General features: G+C 37.7%; 1 protein-coding gene across 4 annotated transcripts in view; it reads left to right on the top strand.

Annotated features, from left to right (window-relative positions):
* WDFY3 (WD repeat and FYVE domain containing 3) overlaps positions 1-19,594 on the top strand; it is a 305,264-nt gene that overhangs the window by 262,569 nt on the left and 23,101 nt on the right. For all 4 annotated transcript variants that reach the window (XM_030819090.1, XM_030819089.1, XM_030819088.1 and 1 more), the window contains 8 exons: positions 2,613-2,667; positions 2,933-3,052; positions 6,449-6,566; positions 7,521-7,627; positions 9,138-9,291; positions 14,917-15,008; positions 15,549-15,761; positions 18,667-18,814. In XM_030819090.1, the coding sequence (XP_030674950.1) occupies positions 2,613-2,667; positions 2,933-3,052; positions 6,449-6,566; positions 7,521-7,627; positions 9,138-9,291; positions 14,917-15,008; positions 15,549-15,761; positions 18,667-18,814 (1,007 nt within the window). The remainder of the gene's footprint in view (positions 1-2,612; positions 2,668-2,932; positions 3,053-6,448; positions 6,567-7,520; positions 7,628-9,137; positions 9,292-14,916; positions 15,009-15,548; positions 15,762-18,666; positions 18,815-19,594) is intronic.

Below are 19,594 nucleotides of genomic sequence, written 5' to 3'. Positions count from 1 at the left end.
GCTTGATATTCATAAAAACTATTCAAGTTTATATTGTACTATTAGTGGATAAGTTTGTCTCAATAGATACTTGCTAACTTTGTATATTATTATTATTATTTATTTTTTTTTTTTGAGACGGATTCTTGCACTGTTGCCCAGGCTGGAGTGCAGTGGCATGATCTCAGTTCACTGCAGCCTCCACCTCCGAGGTTCAAGTGATTTTTCTGCCTCAGTCTCCTGAGTAGCTGGGACTACAGGTGCGCGCCACCACACCTGGCTAATTTTTGTATCTTTAGTAGTGATGGGATTTCACCATATTGGCCAGGCTGCTCTCAAACTCCTGACCTCGCGATCCGCCTGCCTCAGCCTCCCAAAGTGCTGGAATTACAAGCATGAGCCCCTGCGCCTGGCCTGTATATTAATTTTTTTATTTTATTGATTTTATAAAATGTTTTCTCATTTTTTAAATGTATGTTTCTTTGATTATTAGTAAACATGAGCTCTGTATATGTTTATTAACCATTTAAAATCATTTTTGTAAATTGTCCGTATCTTTTGCCTATTTTTCCTTTGAGATCTTATCAATTTGTATAGGGTTTTTTTACCATACGATATTACTCCTTTGCTTGTCATATTTGTTGCAGATTTCCCAGTTTCCCAGTTTTGCTTTTTGACATTTACATTTAAACTTCTGTTTTTATGTATTCTGACCTATCAGTGATTCCTTTATGCTTCTTACAGCTGTGCTTCATCTTACCGAGGCCTTCTAGATAACATAGCCATTTCAAGAATCTATAGACCCAGTTCCATTTATATCACTCAGTGACTGGTAGCCCTTTATAATCAACTGGAAAGAAGCAGTGCTTTGGGGCTGTCAATTAATTATTAGAGCATGCAAGAAAATGACTTTTACAAGTTCTAGAGATTCTGTAATTTGTAAATAAATTTGATTCCAGTCTGTGTGCATCTAAATACTTTGTGTATTTCTCCTTTAAGTTTTGTTTTTATTTTTCTATAGCCAAGCCTTAACAAATACAATGCTAAATATATGCTTTTGTTAACCCCAGAAATATGTTCTGCTCCTAATCATTTGTGTTGTTGTTAACATAAATACAGGAAGTGAAAGATTTCCTTAAAAACATAATGAGCCTTTTTTCTGCTTGTAAGCGAATTGCTACTGCTTCCTAGATAATCTTAAACTTGCTATTTCTTTGTTCTTGCTACTGCCTGTGCTGAGTTGGCAGTTCTTAAAGAACTTTTAAGAGCTCAGAGGCAAGAAACAGAAATTCATTTCCAATTTAATGTTCCATTTCAGTTACCCTCTTTCTTACGATGTTGAAGAGTGATCATGGCTATTTTTCCAAAGAGAGTATCTTGTACATTCAATTTGCCTGATGGAAAGACTATCTCAAAGTGGAAAATAGTACCATCGAGCTGGATGTGTTTAGGATCTAAGGTTTACAAATGTATTAATTTCCTTTCAGAAAAGAAAATATATGAATACTTTCTCCTGGTTCCATGACCAATTATTAATTATCAATATTATAAAGCTGATAAACCTTAAATAGGATTTTATAACATTTTAAGGAAGTCTGCTGTCCCCAAAAAAGTAATGTTTAAATTTTAAATGACCTGGACAGCAATGACTTTCCTGTTACACAATATTCATATTTTCATTCACTTATTTAATGCATTATATACCTACTATGTACAGAATATTATATAATATTTCAATTATTCTAATTAAGTATGCTTGGATCTGTTTACCTAGTGATTATAGTAAAAATAAGAAAGTTAGACTATGGTTAGAGTATGGCTCATGCCTGAAGTCCTAATCATTTGGGAGGCTGAGTTAGGAGGATCGTTTGAGGCCGGGATCTTGAGACCAACCTGGGCAACATACCAAGACCCCATCTCTACAAAAAATAAATTATAAAATAGTTTTAAAAAGAAGGCCACGCACTGTGGCTTATGCCTGTAATCCTAGCACTTTGGGAGGCCGAGGTGGGAGGATCACCTGAGGTCAGGAGTTCGAGACCTGGCCAACATGGTGAAACCATGCCTCTACTAAAAATACAAAAATTAGCTGGGCGTGGTGGCGAGTGCGTGTAATCCCAGCTACCCAGGAGGCTGAGGCCAGAGAATCACTAGAACCCAGGAGGCAGAGGCTACAGTGAGCCGAGACTGTTCCACTACAATCCAGCCTGGGTGACAGAGCGAGACTCCGTCTCAAAAAAAAAAAAAAAAAAAAAAAAACAGAAAGTTGAACTAGATCAGTGTTCTTCCAAATCTTTTGAATATGACCTAGAGTAAAAAATACATATTACATTCATCCCAAGACACATAAATGGAGTTATAAATACTCAACTCAAACAAAATTCACAAAAAAATACTTTTTCTTACTATATGTGATGCCTTCTGATGTCTTCTGTTTTCTTCAGTTCAGTTCTGTGTTACTTCATATTTCAAAATGCTAATCACAACCCACTAAACTGATTTTATGACCCACTAATAGATCCTCCATAGTTTGAAAAATTCCTGAACCAGGTGACTTAAATTTTTCAACTTTATGATTTTTCAGATTTAAAATTTTATTGCTTGTAATTTATTGTATTATGTATTGCTTTTAGATCTGGGTTGCTTAGCACTTTGGTCGGAGAGAAGTCTGTGACTCAGAGATGGGAGGTAAGTTTAATGAATATATGAGCTTCCTTAGAAGTTTGTAGTTAGAGTAGAAGTCATACAGTTAAAAGCACTTTAATTATCCATAAAATATATACCATAGAGAAAATGTTTTATTTTCATTCTTGTTAGAAGAAAAATAGAATTTCATTGTTCTGAAATCTGTTAAAAAGAAACTGTCCTTTTACATCATTTTGCATATAAAATTTTAAAAGCTGAACATAGTGGAAATAAGATTGCTCAAAAATGAATATTTATCTTTTTCCAGAGAGGTGAAATCAGCAACTTCCAATATTTGATGCATTTGAACACTTTGGCTGGCAGATCATATAATGATCTCATGCAGTATCCTGTCTTCCCCTGGATCCTTGCAGATTACGACTCAGAGGTAAATCTTAAGTCATTTTGCTTAAGTAGAACACGTTTTCAAAAATAATTTTAAAATACAACAATTGAAGCGGGGTGCAGTGGCTCATCCCTAAAATCCCAGCACTTTGGGAGGCTAAGAGAGGTGAATCACTTGAGCCCAGGATTTCGAGACCAGCCAGAGAAACATGGCGAAACCCTGTCTCCACTGAAATTACAGAAATTAGCCAGGTGTGGTGCCAGACCCCAGTTGCACCACCTATTCAGGAGGCTGAGGTGAGAGGATTGCTTTATCCCAGGAGGTGGAGGCTCCAGTGAGCCAAGATCGCGCCACTGCCTTCCAGACTGGGTGACCGACCAAGCAAGACTCTGTCTCCAAAAAGAAAAAAAAAAAAAAACTACAGTTGCCTAAATGTTTTATTTGGTTTGTAGTTTAATGTTCTCAATAGGCAAAGGCACTTAATTCAAATAGATGAGAAGCATTTAGCACAGCCATGTAAAAAGTTTGGATAATTGACGCACTTACTGAGTACTGGCCATTAATTCATAATATCTATTCAGTTTCTTTAAGTGCGGATTAATTTGCATCTATTGGTGGACGTCAGAATCCATCTGTGTAGTTTGAACTGTTTGTTAGGAAAACACAAAGTAACTCTTCTACAAAATATTCCTGCCATATAAAGGAAATTTTTTATACTATTCCAAGAAGCCTTGGTAGAAGATTTCCAACAATTCAACATGTACATGACTGAAGTCTCAAAATCAAGAACAAATAGATGCATATGAATATTTTGATTCCCCTCTTCCTTTGCCTCCTGTCTGATAAACGTCTGATTAGTTCAGAAATGAACCATAACAGGCAAAATAAAAGACACTTAGCCCTAGGTAAACAAACAAAAAGATTGTTTTCAAAATTCAGAAATTCATTGAACCTTCTTATTCACTAGAATCATGGCTGCTTATCCTTTCAGAAATTTTAGACATCAACATATTAAGGAGAAAGATAAAGCTTCTATCCTCAGAAAATTTTGGTCTAATGAAAGAATGAAAGGAAATCCACCCTATATGCATGGGTGTACATTAGTGCATTTGATATGTGAATCTATATATTTGCTTGTATAGTTAATTTGCATACCTAATGCACAATAAATAAATAATAAAAGGAAAAGAAGAGATCAGGAGTAAAGATAGATAAATGAAAATATTTTTTCTTTAAGTCAATCAAGGAAAGTTAGAAAATGTAGATTTTTTTAAAGAGACAAGAAGTCCAAAAGAAATGTGGTTTTCTGAGAAGGGAGTGGAGTACTTTGTCAACTCATATTTGAATATGTATCTCACAGGAACATGGCAGGTCCCGTTACTGAACCTTCAATTCTCTACCTCATTGTCCTGATGCATTTCTGACCCTCACTGTATATTCCCCATCTCAGGAAATGGCACCATCATCCATGCTGTCTTACAGGCTGGAAATTATACTTTTCCTACTGTCCATGTCTGCTCAGTGGCCAAGGCATGTTTACCTTTGTCTCTATCAGTGTACCTAGTGTCTTGTTTCAGGCCCTCCACATCTTTTATTGGACCATTGCAGCAGTCTCCTAACTGGGCTTAATGCTCTAGTCTCTCCTTCCTTCAGTGTGCCCTCTACACTGCAGCCAGTTTCAGGAACACTAATTGAGTCATCCCCCTGTTTAAAATCATGCAGTGACCAGGTGCTGTGGCTCACACCTGTAACCCCAGAACTTTGGGAGGCCGAGGAGGGCAGATTGCTTGAGTCCAGGAGTTCAAGACCAGCCTGGGCAACATGGCAAACCCCATCTCTTCAAAAAATTAGCCAAGCATGGTGGCATGCATCTGTAGTCCCAGCTACTTAGGAGGCTGAAATGGGAGGATCACTTGAGCTGGTGAGGTGGAGATTGTTGTGAGCTGCGAGTGTGCCACTGTACTCCAGCCTGGGCAACAGAGCAAGAAGCTGTCTCAAAAAAAAATAAAATAATGAAGTAAAAATAAATAAATAATAAAATTATTCAGTGAATCACCATCATAATTTGGGAGAGAGTTGAAAAACCTCACTATAGCAACCTTTTCAGTGTAGCCCCTGTGTATATATTCCTCATGTACTCCCAGAACTGCTATCATGGAGCACCCCAGTTCCCTCTCCTGTAATTTAGTGGCTTTTCACATACAGCCTGACCTGCCCGGTGCCCATCGTGCGTTTCTTCTCTCCACCAACTAACTCAACTGACCAGCTCCACTTCATCCTTCAGGAGGCACTCAAGTACCAGCCCTGTGATGGGGACCCTTCTGTTCTTTTTCTCCTCTGCCTTCTATTCCCACACTGCCCTATAGCTGTATAACATGGTACCTATGTTGGGGTTTTTTTTTCACCATTTTAATCAGGGAGCTTTCTTTTACAGCATTGTCCTGCTATTCATTTGACCCTACTCAATTGTAGGATCAAGGTCCTTGAGCACATAATCCATTTTATGTCTCTCTCAACTCTCAGCCCATAGGATGACACCTGGTACTTTGTACATACTTTAACATTTGTTGAATTAACCAGAAAATATAAACAAGGTACTTTACTATAAACTTTGAGATAACAAATATGCTAACTTGACTTACATTCATAAATGTAGATCAGTTTCTCCTGCCCAAGATTTTTAAAAATAAAAGTTTGGCAAAATTGGTTATTCATGATGTCCTATAAAAAGGACACAAATATGCCACAGGCACATATTTCAAATTTCCACTTTTAAAATCCTCAGGGAGTAAATTTTAGTTTCCTTTTAAATATATGAATTAGGTCAACTCATCAACTTTTAAAGTAATCTCTGGTAAACTAGAAGAATCCATCTCATTGGGAAGTTACTTGATCTGGTGTGATGTTATCTTTTAGAGGTGAAAGAATTACTGAGTGTTCTAGTTTATATCACTTCCAGATCACCTCTGAGAAGAAAATGCTCAGAAGTAACATTGGAGGGAGACAGGGTGGGGGTGGAGGGAGGGAGGACACAAGGGAGATCTGATCCTCCAATTATGTGAGTGATGAGGTTATCGATGAATTGGAGCTATTGTGTCCACAGTCTCCTGCTGGGTCCTTGCCAAGACTTGGAAGCATTTTCCCTCTTAATCCTCATCCCCTAAACCTGGATCCTGATTGGCTTCCTCTGTGAAACATGTAATTTCCAAAGCACTTGTCTTCCAACTGAATTGGTTAACAAACTCCCATGTGCCTGTCTATAAAGTGTGTATAAACAGTACGTACATAGCATTATTTTGGAGTCCAGTTATACCAGTTTGACCCCACAGATACTAGTGCGTTTATAAATCATCATCGTCCACTACAGCCACTGTATCTGCATTAGTGAGGCTAGATAGTGTATAGTAGCTTGGAATTGAGTTACATTTTGTATTTTAGGAGGTGGATCTTACTAATCCCAAGACGTTTAGAAACCTGGCTAAGCCAATGGGAGCACAAACAGATGAACGATTAGCTCAGTATAAGAAGCGGTATAAAGACTGGGAGGATCCTAATGGTAAGGAACTTTTTCTGTCATTGGACTTTGTACCCAAGTTTCAAAAGTAAGTCATGATGTAGCGGTCTGACATTCTTACGTCCTCCTTCAAATTGCTTATATATCATATCTATATATATTATATGTGCACACATATATGCAGATTATTATAGCAGAGGAATCAGGTTTGCATGCCAACTTATGGCCATGCTTAGAAGGCATTTTAAATAGTTTATCAGAGTATTGGTGGAAAACTAAGTATTCCTGCTTTGCATAGGGCAGAAATTTCCCATCATAATCTGCCTCTGTCTCTAATCATGTTTAATTCAGGAACCATACTTTGATTTATTGTCCCTCCTTAATTTTATTGAGGCAATTTTTGGAACCCTTTTGCATTTAAAAAAAATTACTATACTCTAAAACTTTATAGTTTACTTGTTATTTATTATGTTTAATGTTTATTGTGTTTCTCCCTCAAAAAGGCAAAACAAACAAAGGAGAAAGAAAGCCTAAGCTTGTAGTCCTATGTGAGCTCTTCCCCGCCCCCCCCACTCTGCCAAGGAGAATATGTAGTAAAAATATATAAAAGTGCTTAATATTCATAAACAATGATTTAGAGAAATATATAATTGCAAAGCCAGAACCTAATAAAAACTATAAGTCAATATCCTGCTTTAGTGGAAGATGGTCTACTATTAAGGGTTAACTATTATAGTAAGCCTCAAAACATGAAATTGGTAGACATACTAAGTTTGTGGGAATAGGCCATTGAATTATACTTAATCTGGACTACTTACTGTCAAATGTAGAAGAGAGGGATAGTGGTGTCCTGAAGTTTTCCTGCTGCAAATGCCAGTACTAATTGCATTTAGTGTCACAGTTATCACATAGGCTACCATTTTCAAATGTAAATTCCAATTTTATTTTTCATATTTCTTCTTTTGATTTCAATTGTGCTTTAATTTTCTTAAACAGGAGAAACTCCTGCATACCACTATGGGACCCACTATTCATCTGCAATGATTGTGGCCTCATACCTTGTAAGGATGGAGCCTTTCACACAGATATTCTTAAGGCTACAGGTAAAGCTTTAAATTTGGGGTTTTTCTATTTTATACAAGCCTACTTCTATCTAAAATGTCACCTTTTAAAACATTATCTTCTATTATAAGAAGCTCTGCAAAATTTTAGTGACAAAGTAGTTACATAACTAAAGTAGAATTTTGCTGGACCAAAATTGATTAATGAACTAGAATTCGCTTAGAACAAGTAAGTGCCAGCATCCTTTAATCAAATACATAAGTAGCATACATTTTTCAACCAGCCCTAACTGGTTGAATTAAACAATTTTTATTTTACAAAAACATGATATATTCCAGCTCATTCTCTGTTTCCTCGATTATAATTGCTTTTCTGTACATTCTCATTCATTTATTCAGCAAATCTTTAATAAATACCTACTGTGTGCCAGGCACTGTTCCAGGTACTTGGGAAGACTTCAATTAATAAAGAGAAAAGCCTTACCTGTGCAGTTTATGTATTTCAGTTGAAGGAGACAGCCAAACATCAAAAATAAGAAAATTGTAAGGTGTTTTAGAATGTGATAAAAGCTATCAGAAAGATATAGGTCCGGAAAGGGGGATGGGAAGTGGGGAGAACAGGAGGTTGGGCAAGGTGGGATGCAGTTTTAAGTAGAGTGGTCAGAGTAGGTCTCCTGTGAAAAAAAGTCTAAAGGAGGTAAGGGTGTTGCTTCTGCAGACATCTGGAGATATGTGTTCCAGGCAGAGGGAAGAGCTTGTGCAAGGGCTCTAAGGCAGTCTTGTACCTGACATGTTCGAGGAGCAGCCCGGGGGCCAGTGTGTCCAGAATAGAGTAAGTAAGGAGGAAAGTTAGTTGTAGGGGAAGAGGTCAACAAGGAAACAGGCTAGATTGTATGGCAGACGTTAGCAGCCATGGCATGGACTTTGGCATTTTCCCACAGTGAGCATCATAAGACAGGTACACCATGTTAATTTAAAACACAGCAACATAGGGGGCTTGACTGAAGAAGATGGGTAGTGTACCTATGAGGCTGCGTAGTCAAAAATATCCCTTTTCTATTTTAATTTGCTTTATCAGTCTGTAACTGATCACCTTTTCTAATTCTCCATTTAATTCTCATTAGTATGAGAACTTGCATATCATGTTAATTTATAAAATTAGCCAAACATAATTTGAATGTTTCCAACTGTAGATGATTTACATTAGAATCTTTTCCTGTGACGGCATCATCAAACTATAGAAGAACTCATATTTCTTACAGCCTTGTCGTCTCTTTAAAATCTACTATTTTTTGGATGACTTTTTAAAATCTTTACATTTGGATTTCAGTTTGATTATAAAACAAATGCAGAAAGAACCGTCTGTAAGGATTACCCCAAAGAGAATTAGATGTTTTATGTTTATTAAAAATTTGTGTGTATTTAATGTAGGATAATGGGAAATTGAAACGTCACCAACTATAATTGGAGTTTTCAAGCTCTTGAACTTGACAGAAGCTGTAAGGTGGGAACGGTTCTCTAATAGAGAGGTGTCTTCTCGTTCTGCCCACAGGGTGGCCACTTTGACCTGGCTGACCGGATGTTTCACAGTGTGCGCGAGGCCTGGTATTCAGCGTCAAAGCACAACATGGCAGACGTAAAAGAACTTATCCCAGAGTTCTTTTATTTACCAGAATTCCTGTTCAATTCCAACAACTTTGATCTAGGTACGTAGAGCTATGGCACTATCTTAGGAATGTTAGCCAGGAAAAGTCCAATAGAAATAAGTCACTTCTCTGAAGATTGTCTGCAGCACACATTAACAAGAAAAAAATTCGTTATAGTTTCTTGCAGTCATTTGCTGTAATTGGGTGTGGTTACATGTGATTTTTGTGGTTACAAAAATTAGCCAGACGTGGTGGTGGGCACCTGTAATCCCAGCTACTCAGGAGGCTGAGGCAGGAAAATTGCTTGAACCTGGGAGGTGGAGGTTGCAGTGAGCCGAGATCGTGAACTGCATTCCAGCCTGGGCAACAGAGCGAGACTCCGTCTCTAAATAAATAAATATTGAGACAGATTACTCCCAACATTTAGAATTTTGTTGTTTTGATGAAAACAAAGGTGAAGTGAAAATTTATTTGAAAAGTATTACTATTGAAACCCATTAATAGCTAAGAGTGGTATATCCAAATTTTCCACGTATTGTTTTAATCTCGTTTATTGCCTAATACATTCTTGGTTTATATGCTAATGTGTTTTAAAATTAGAACTTCAGAATAACTTTAAGTAAATCCCTTTTCTTTATCCTGTAAGGGCTCTATTTTCTAGAAAAACAGGACCAAATCAACATTTATAAAAACAAGAAAAACTCGAACAGTGCTGTTTTTATATTATCTGGCTGTTGGAGGAAGTGGATTTGACTTTGGTTACAGTTTCTTGGAACACAGTTTGCTGATCTATGCTTTTGAGTATTCTTTCAAAGCATATCAAAATTTCATTGTTTCCATGTTAGAATATTCCTGCCAGATATTTGTTGTTTTATATTTTTTTCATTACTTGTATTTTCCACTGTTTTATAAGAGTTAGCACATAAATTATAACTGTACTACCTCCAAATTTTCATGAACAGAAAATACAGGGGAAGTGTTTGTATCCTATACATATGAAAGATATTTCTATTTGAAGTTTTCTAAAGATAATTTTTATGTATTTAATTGTCCATCAGCAATTCCGCCTTTGTGAAATGGGATCTAATGGGAAAGATAACAAGGCTGTCTCCAGAGCCCCAGGAAAAGTCTGAAATTGATTTTCATTACCTCTAATTATGCCTAGAGCTCACCCTTGAGCAGCTAAAGACACAACTTTAGGACTTAGAATTAGAGAAAGTGATGGGTTTTCCCAAAAGAATAGAATAGTCAACAAGAACAATCAACAAATACCTGCTATAGCCTTTGACTGTGAATGCACATTAGCATTTTCTTTTATTGGGACAGAGTCTTTCTCTGTTGCCCAAGCTGGAGTGCAGTGGCATGATCTCTGTTCATCACAACCTCCGCCTTACAGGTTCAAGCAATTCTCGTGCCTCAGCCTCCCAAGTAGCTGGGATTACATGCGCCACCACACCTGGCTAATTCTTTTTCATATTTTTAGTAGAGACAGGGTTTCCCCATGTTGCCCAGGCTGGTCTGGAACTCCTGACCTCAAGTGATCTGCCCACCTCAGCCTCCCAAAGTGCAGTGGTTACAGGCGTGAGCCACCATGCACAGCCACATTAGTGTTTTCTTATGTTCACTTATAATTCAACTTTGGAGAATGTTGCCTTCTTCCCCAGGGATACCACTGTCCAAGAGACAAATATGGAGAGGTGCAGAAAGAAAGAGATAGCTCATGATCTTCCAGAAACATCTATCAGTTATGATAATCCATGTTGCAAAGGTGTTCCAGACCGACCACTTACAAACCCAACTAACCAATCTACTTTTAAAATAAGTAAATAAAAAAGGAGGATGTATCTTTGTCATGTTCACCCTCATAACAAATTATCTTCCCTCCTTGAAATAGCATACTTTAAAACACAGTGGTTGGGCCGGGCATGGTGGCTCACACCTGTAATCCCAGCACTTTGGGAGGCCAAGGCAGGTGGATCACTTGAGCTCAGGTGTTCAAGACCAACCTGGGCAACATGGCAAAACCTCATCTCTACAAAAAATACAAAAATTAGCTGGGCGTGGTGATGTGCACCTGTAGTCCCAGCTGCTCAGGAGGCTGAGGTGGGAGGATCACTTTACCCCAGGAGGTTGAGGCTGCAGTGAGCGTGTTCGTGCCACTGCACTCCAACCTGGGTGATAAAGTGACACCCTGTCTCCAAAACAAAACAAGACAAAATGCTGTTTGTATATTAAAACCTAAAATCCTACGACTCATAAAAAAACATACGGGTAAATCTTCATGATCTTGAATTTGGCAGTGTATTCTTAAATATGGTATCAAAAGTACAAGCAACAACAACAAAAGATAAATTGGATTTAATCAAAATTAGAAGTTTCTGCATCCAAGAATGTTACCAAGAAAATGAAAAGATGCCTATAGAATGGAAGAAAATATTTGCAAATAATATATCTAATAAAGATCTAGTATCCAGAATATAAACAACTCTTATAACTCAACAACAAAAAGACAAACAACCCAGTTGGAAAATGGGCAAAGGGCTTGAATAGACAATTTCCCAAATAAGTTATACAAATGGCCAGTAAACTCATGAAAAGATGCTGAACATCATTAATCATTGGGGGAATGCAAATCAAAACCACAGTGAGATACCACTTCATATTTACAAGGATGACCATAATGGGGTGGGGAGAACTGAAAAATAACAAGGGCTGGCAAAGGTATAGAAAAATTAGAACCCTCACACATTGCTGGTGGGAGCATAAAATGGTTCAGCCACTGTGGGAAGTAGTTTGGCAGTTCCTCAAAAAGTTAAACAGAATTACCATATGACCCAGCAGTTCCACTCCTTGGTATATAGAATTGAAAATGCAACTCAAGTAAGTATGTGTGTGAGCATGTTCATAGTAGCATTATTCACAATAACCGAATGGCAGAAACAGCCCAGATGTCTATCAAGTGATGAGTGGATAAACCAGTTGTACCATATACATACAATGAAATATTATTCGTCCATGAAAGTGAATGAGGCAGTAATAAATACTACAATGTGACTGAACCTCCAAAACATTATGCAAAGTGAAAGAAGCCAGACAAAAACAGTCACATATTGTACATTTCCATTTATAGGAAATACTCAGAATAGGTAAGTCCACAGAGAAAGGACACAGATTGGTGTTCTGGGGCTGGGGTGAAAGTAGTATGGGCAGCTACTGATTAACAGGTACAAGATTACTTTGGGGGTGATAAAAATGCTTTGGGACTAGATAGAAATCGTGATTGCATAACATTGTGTCTGAACTAAATGCCACTGAATTGTTCCTTTTAAATGGCTGACTTGATGTGAATTTCACCCCAATAGAAAAAAAAAACAAAACAGTTTGCCTCTTCACACAGAAAAGATAGTAAATGGTGTAAAAGAAAACACACTTGGGGCTGGTCGCAGTGGCTCACGCCTGTAATCCAAGGACTTTGGGAAGCTGAGGTGGGCAGATTGCTTGAGGCCAAGAGTTCAAGACCAGCCTGGCTAACATGGTGAAAACTCATCTCTACTAAAAATACAAAAATTAGCTGGGCGTCGTGGTGTGTGCCTGTAATCCCAGCTCCTCAGAAGGCTGAGGCACAAGACTCACCCGGGAGGCAGAGGTTGCAGTGAGCCAAGATCATGCCACTGCACTCCAGCCTGGGCAACGGAGTAAGACTCTGTCTCAAAAGAAAAAAAGAAAGAAAGAAAAAGCACTTGGATTTTTTTTTTCCCCTTGCTGTGAGATAAGTAATATTCACCCTGGGGTCTTCTTGTCCATACATCCTTGGATACACATGGAGGAGAGCTTCAGAATAGCAAAATTAAGGGTGGGGCACTGGCTCTTGCCTATAATTCAAGCACTTTGGGAGGCCAAGGTAGGAGCATCACTTGAGTCCAGGAGTTCAAGATTAGCCTGAGCAACAGAGCAAAACCTCGTCCCTTCAAAATAAAATAATTAGCCAGGCATGGTGGCACGTGCCTGTACGTGGGAGGCTGAGGTGGGAGGATCTCTTGAGGCCAGGAGCTCAAGGCTGAAGTGAGCCATGATTATACCACTGCACTCCAGCCTGGACAGCAGAGCAAGACCCTGTCTAAAAAAAAAAAAAAAAATATATATATATATATATATATATATAGAATTAGACAAAGGCTTTCCTACAGACTGTTACCTTTATATGTCATTTTAAAATTGCATATAGTGTTCATAAAATAAAATTCTATCAAATAAGTATTCAAGGATTATAGCAAAATTTTGAAAAGTAATTTCTATCTCAAGTAGCCTTTTTACCTGCTTATTATTACCAAAAAATTAGGCCTAGTGGGCATTTCAGGGGGATTCAACACAGAGCGTGTAGTGTGTGTGGTTGAGGAGGAAGGGTTGTAATAACTTGATTTATTTGTATCTTAAATCATATGGTAACCTTTCCAACCAAGTCAAGACATTCCTTTAAACAATTTTTTACCACTCACTTAATATCACCTTGTAAATAAACCATCAACTATTTGTACCACTCACTTAATATTTGTACCACTCACTTAACATTTGTACCACTCACTTAATATCACATTGTAAATAAACCATCAACTAGCAATGATAACGGCAAGATTGTATCTAAGGGAAATATTTTATTCGCTTTCACTTGGAATTGGCTTTGTGTTCTGAAATTTGAACAACTGCATTTCTGTATGAAAATTTCCAGTACAAGTATTTATCTAACCAACTGCTATTAAACTAGTGAGTCAACATTGTTGTTTGTAGAGTCGTTTTTACAATGATAATCTGATTTGTATCGATAAAAACTCTGTAAGCTAAAGTGACTTTTTTGGTATATTTCAAAAAAAGAAGAAAAACACCCTTTTCACTTAGATGCAGCCAAATTTAATATATTTTGATGTGGATAGATTTCATAGTGAATGGTTTCTTTTATATTTTAGAAATTATCTTGGCTATCACTTAAAATAAGTTTATATGGAATAAATATTATTTATGTGCTTTATCACAACATGTTATTTTTTGTTTTTGACAGGTAGCCCTATACTTTTTCCAAATATTTTTTCTGTTAAATGATGCAATAACAGCAAAAAGTTATGTCATTTCAGATTTTGCTTTTTAAATGAGAATGCTTACTGCAAAATACATGCCAGTTCTACAGAGCTCTTTTGAGAATCTAAGAGTCAGTGATATGAGAAACCTCTTGTATTACAGATATCTACAGGAGACTGTGTCCAGGAGATTCAAGACAGTAACCCTGCAAAATGTTTTGCTGAAAAGGAGTCCTGCAGTCAATTAAATTTCAGACATTTTGTGTTTGATATCCCTCTTAGAGAAGGGCAGTGCATGTTAGCATATTAAACCTCTGAGGAGTCCTGCCCTCAAGACTGCAGAAAGAAGCATGTTTCACTTTGTATAACTCAGCATTTCCTGAAGACATTGGCAGTGAGGGCCTCAGTTTTGCTGACTTAGTAACTCTTTCTGCTGGAGTGATCTGAGGAGCAGTCTTGAGGGATGTTAGAGTTGATAATCTCTGAAGTCCTTTCTGTTGTACAATTTTAGCATTCTGGTAATGAATCTAACCTACCATTTCTCTGTCAGATTAATATAAAGTTACCATTTATCCCATTCTTTCTTTTTTTTATTTTAATGTATCCAATTGCATAGGCTGTAAACAAAATGGCACCAAGCTTGGAGATGTTATCCTTCCACCCTGGGCAAAAGGGGACCCACGAGAATTCATCAGAGTCCATCGTGAGGTAATGGAAGTACACTTTACAATTGAAGTTGAATTTCATTTGGTCATTGAACATAATACAAAGACAGGGCCTCTAGCAGAGTATCACCTGTTTGTTAGTAATACAGCCAGGCCCCCTTATCTACAGGGGACACATCCCAAGAATGCCAGTGGATGCTTGAAACCAGGAATAGTACCAAACTCTATATAACTATGTATTTTCCTATACATATATAGCTCTGATAAAGGTTAATTTATATATTAGGCATAGTAAGAGATTAAGAATAATAATAAAATAGAACAATCATAACAACCTACTAAGAGCTATGTGAATGTGATCTCTGTCTCTCACTCTCATAAATATAATAATATTTTCAAACCATGGTTTACTGCAGGTAACTGAAACCTCAGAAAGTGAAACCACAAATAAGAGGGGACTACTATGTTGTTTTTATGATTTTTAGTTATTTTAGTTCCTATTAATCACTTAACCAAGGTTTTTCTAGTCTCTGAGCAAGTAATAGAAGTCAGCCAGTGACTAAACCTGTGTTTGAAATTACAGGCTTTGGAGTGTGATTACGTGAGTGCCCATCTACATGAGTGGATTGACTTAATCTTCGGTTATAAACAGCAAGGCCCTGCTGCAGTAGAAGCTGTAAACGTCTTCCATCATCTTTTTTATGAGGGTCAAGTGGATATCTACAACATCAATGACCCACTAAAGGAGACAGCCACAATTGGGTTCATTAACAACTTCGGTCAGATCCCTAAACAGGTATGGATGTTCTTTTCTTATCATTGATATACTCTGTTGCATTTTGTAACATTTCTCTAGATTGTAGATGACCACAAAATAATTAAGTTTAGATTAACTTAATAAAGAGCCATAAATATCACCTAGTATTTCAATAGATTCGTAGATTGTTGCTTTTTTCTCACTCTCACAGTCCAGATAAATAAAAATTCTTGTTTAAAGAGAATTATCCCTTACAGACTAATGCAGGGTGTGCTTTCTTAAACCTCCATAAGACGTAACAGGAGGGGCCTTATAGGCCACATACACAGAGACAAGGTTTTGTCTGGAGGCCAGTGGGAAACCAGTGCTGATTTTAGGCAGAGAAATGACATGGTCATATTCAAACTTTAGAAGTTCATTCTGGCCTCAGTCAGAATAAACTACTCTATGTGTGCCTCTCTCTCTCTCTCTCTCTCTTTCTCTCTCTCTCTGTGTGTGTGTGTCTGACACACACACACACACACACACACACACACACACACACACACGGGGGACCCAAATGGGGAGCGGAAGACCACTAAGAAAGCTATTGTAGTAGTTCAGGGAACAGATATGATGGATTGTTGACATAGGCATAGTAAGTGCTGTGCTGTGAGAGCACGTGCCATAGGAATGCCTAGGACAGCAACAGCTGCTCTCACCACCTTCTGGAACTTGGAGAGGAAGACCAAGATCTAAGCCTCTCAGCACCCAGATACTGTAGGCCTGTTTCATGTTCAGCAATGAGCAAACCTCCATGAAGAGACTTCATCCCTTCTCTCATCCCCATTGTCCGAGGTGTGGCAGGAGGGCTGGGTGCACCAGGAGTAACTGCAGCACTTCTCCACAGTGTGGAGAAGGCACACTTTGACGAGCTGGTCAGACCACCCACCTTTACTAAGTACCAGTGGCTCATACTTTGGTCCTGGCCACCTTCTCTGTTCCTGCTTTAGATGTCTCTACGGACTCCCTTTTTGTAGGTTAACTTGAGGTTTCCAGGGTTGACACTTGAGAACACACAAAACAATGGCTTGTCTCTTTATATAGAAAAGCCAAGATAGATAGCAGGACATGCTGTAACTGTACCATTCACAATGCAGACTGATCCCCTAGCAATCTGATCCCCTAATAAAAGAAACATGTTTACTTTTATTTTTATTTATTTTTATTTTATAGAGATAGAGTCTGACTATGTTGCCCAGGCTGGTCTCGAACTCCTATACTCAAACAGTCCTCACACCTCAGCTACCAAAGTGCTGGGATTACAGGCATGAGCTATGGCGCCTGGCCATGTTTACTTTTAAAGCAAAATGCTTGCTGATAAACTATTCACAGTTGAAGAATATTAGCTATACCTTTATTTAGTTAACTTTTTTCTTTTTCCTGAGAGTTACAAGGGCTGGAGCCACCTTTCATACCCTAGGGGAAATACATATTCTGAACATAAAAATCAAGACACTTGCACTGTTGTAGGATTTTTGTGCTACTTTGAAGTAGAAGAGGCCAGAAGTCTGGGAAGTATCGTTTGGATGCCAACATATTTCTGGGACATACATTGAGTAATAGAGGGTACTTTCAAGTTAAGCCATCCTCAAAAATGTAGGTTTTATGGTCATCATCTCCATACATCATTATATACCCGCAGCCTGGTACAGTGCTCTGTCCTTAGGTCCTCACGTAAAAGTGCTTCAGTAAATGCACATTCATGAATGTGCTTTAAAACTGTGTATCTTTATAGAAGCCTGATCTTACAGTCCTTTATGTAAATAAAATAGGAATAAAACATTTAAAGGTTTGAGAGTCTGGAATGTGTATCTTCCTCTTCATAAGAATTTTTTCTGTTGTTTTCTCTTGGAAACTGCAAATATCTAATTTACGAAGTGTGATGGTGTTGTATTCATCTTAAATCTCATTTCATTTAAAGTTTTTCAGATCTCCTCCTCAAATACTAGTTTTCCAACAGAAACTACTCTATGCCTGTCTGAAAGATTTACAATAATTGAAAAATAGTAATGTTAAATGTACTTTTTTTTTTTTTTTTCGAGACGGAGTCTCGCTTTGTTGCCCCAGGCTAGAGTGAAGTGGCACAATCTCGGCTCACTGCAACCTCCGCCTCCTGGGTTCAAGCCATTCTTCTGCCTCAGCCTCCCAAGTAGCTGGAACTACAGGCGTGTACCACCACGCCCAGCTAATTTTTGTATTTTTAGTAGAGACGGGTTTTGCCATATTGGCCAGGCTGGTCTCGAATTCCTGACCTCATGATCCGCCTGCCTTGGTCTCCCAAAGTGCTGGGATTACAGGCATGAGCCACCTCACCCAGCCATTAATATTTTTAATCCTGTAGAAATACTGAATGACGATGTAGCACATTTTTATTTTCTTTTTTCCCTTTACAACATAGCAAAGCACAAAGATGATGATAATATTCACACTTTCAGCAAATCAGTAGCACCTTTTTAGGACACCAAAATGATGTTTCTAAATCACATAAAGGCCACATTGAAACCAGAAATAATCCAACTAGATAGAATGTCTGCCTGCCTTCAATGGCACAGAATGGTATTAGGCTACTAAGAGTTAACTTTTGAATATCATTGGAAAATAATTGTCAATCAACTGTAGATTAACTTTCTTTGAGAAAGTTATTGTGAATTCAGCTTAGCATAGAACAAGACAATAGCCCATGCTTTAGTATCATAGTCCTGTCCCTGCTTATTCAGGTGTGAGTTCTCTGGCCACCTTCATAGCCTCTTTGAATCTCTTTCCTCAGGTGTAAAATGAGGATAATATAGTACTTAATGGTTCTCATGAACCTTAATTGAAATACGAACACAATGCCTGGCATATAAAAGGGCTTGTAAGTGTTATCTTTCATTATAAAGTGAGTCATCTTCTTTCATACCAGTTATTTAAAAAACCTCATCCACCAAAGCGAGTGAGAAGTCGACTCAATGGAGACAATGCAGGAATCTCTGTCCTACCAGGATCTACAAGTGACAAGATCTTTTTTCATCATCTAGACAACTTGAGGCCTTCTCTAACACCTGTAAAAGGTAAAATAATGAGAAATAAACTTTCGATTTATGATTTAATGGGATTATTTAATAATCCCAGTTTAACAATAACAGATTTGCTTTTGACAATAGCATAATTTGTTTAATAAGTGCCATACATTTTCTGTTAAATTACTAAATACCGACTAGTATTTATATTTTCTCTTTTTGCTTGTTTCTCTGTTTTCTTTTTTTGGCTTGTTGGACTTCGTATCAAAGAACCAAACAGGCTTCTCTCTCCTCTTTAAGAAAATCTTGTAAATTCAACTTTATAGATAAAAAAAAATTTGTCTTCATAATTTCATTCTCATTTAAATATATTCTGCCTATCCGATATATTAGTAAAAGAACATATTTTTAGTATACCAATGAAAAGACATCTGTCTTTTATCTAATGATATAATGGGATATCTAAAAATATTTTTTCAAATAGGTTTTTTCCCCTTAGAATGAAAAAAAAAAAAAAGTTCTGCAAAATCTTGAAGTTGTCGCTTAAAAATATCCAAGAATTGGAACAAAGTCTGGTTAACTTGTGTGCCATTCTATGCCATTTGGCCTCATTACACAGACTCTGCTCTGTGCCAGCGTCAGTCACTGCTGGCGATTCTTCTGGAGTAGTAATGTGGTCATCAGAGTGCTGGTGTGGAGCAAGGAGTCCATTCCTCTAGGGAGTGACATGACCTTCCTTGAGGAAGTCTCAGGGCTGGCTATAACTTGGGAGGTACTAAAGACATAGGTTTGTTGATAATCTGTGTCCCTATGACATTCTAGGGAGCATCC

The sequence above is a fragment of the Nomascus leucogenys genome, chromosome 9 (assembly GCF_006542625.1).
Source record: "Nomascus leucogenys isolate Asia chromosome 9, Asia_NLE_v1, whole genome shotgun sequence".
Classification (NCBI taxonomy): Eukaryota; Metazoa; Chordata; class Mammalia; order Primates; family Hylobatidae; genus Nomascus; species Nomascus leucogenys.
The sequence above is the reverse complement of the archived record's forward strand: the minus strand, read 5'-3'. Positions and strand labels throughout refer to the sequence as shown.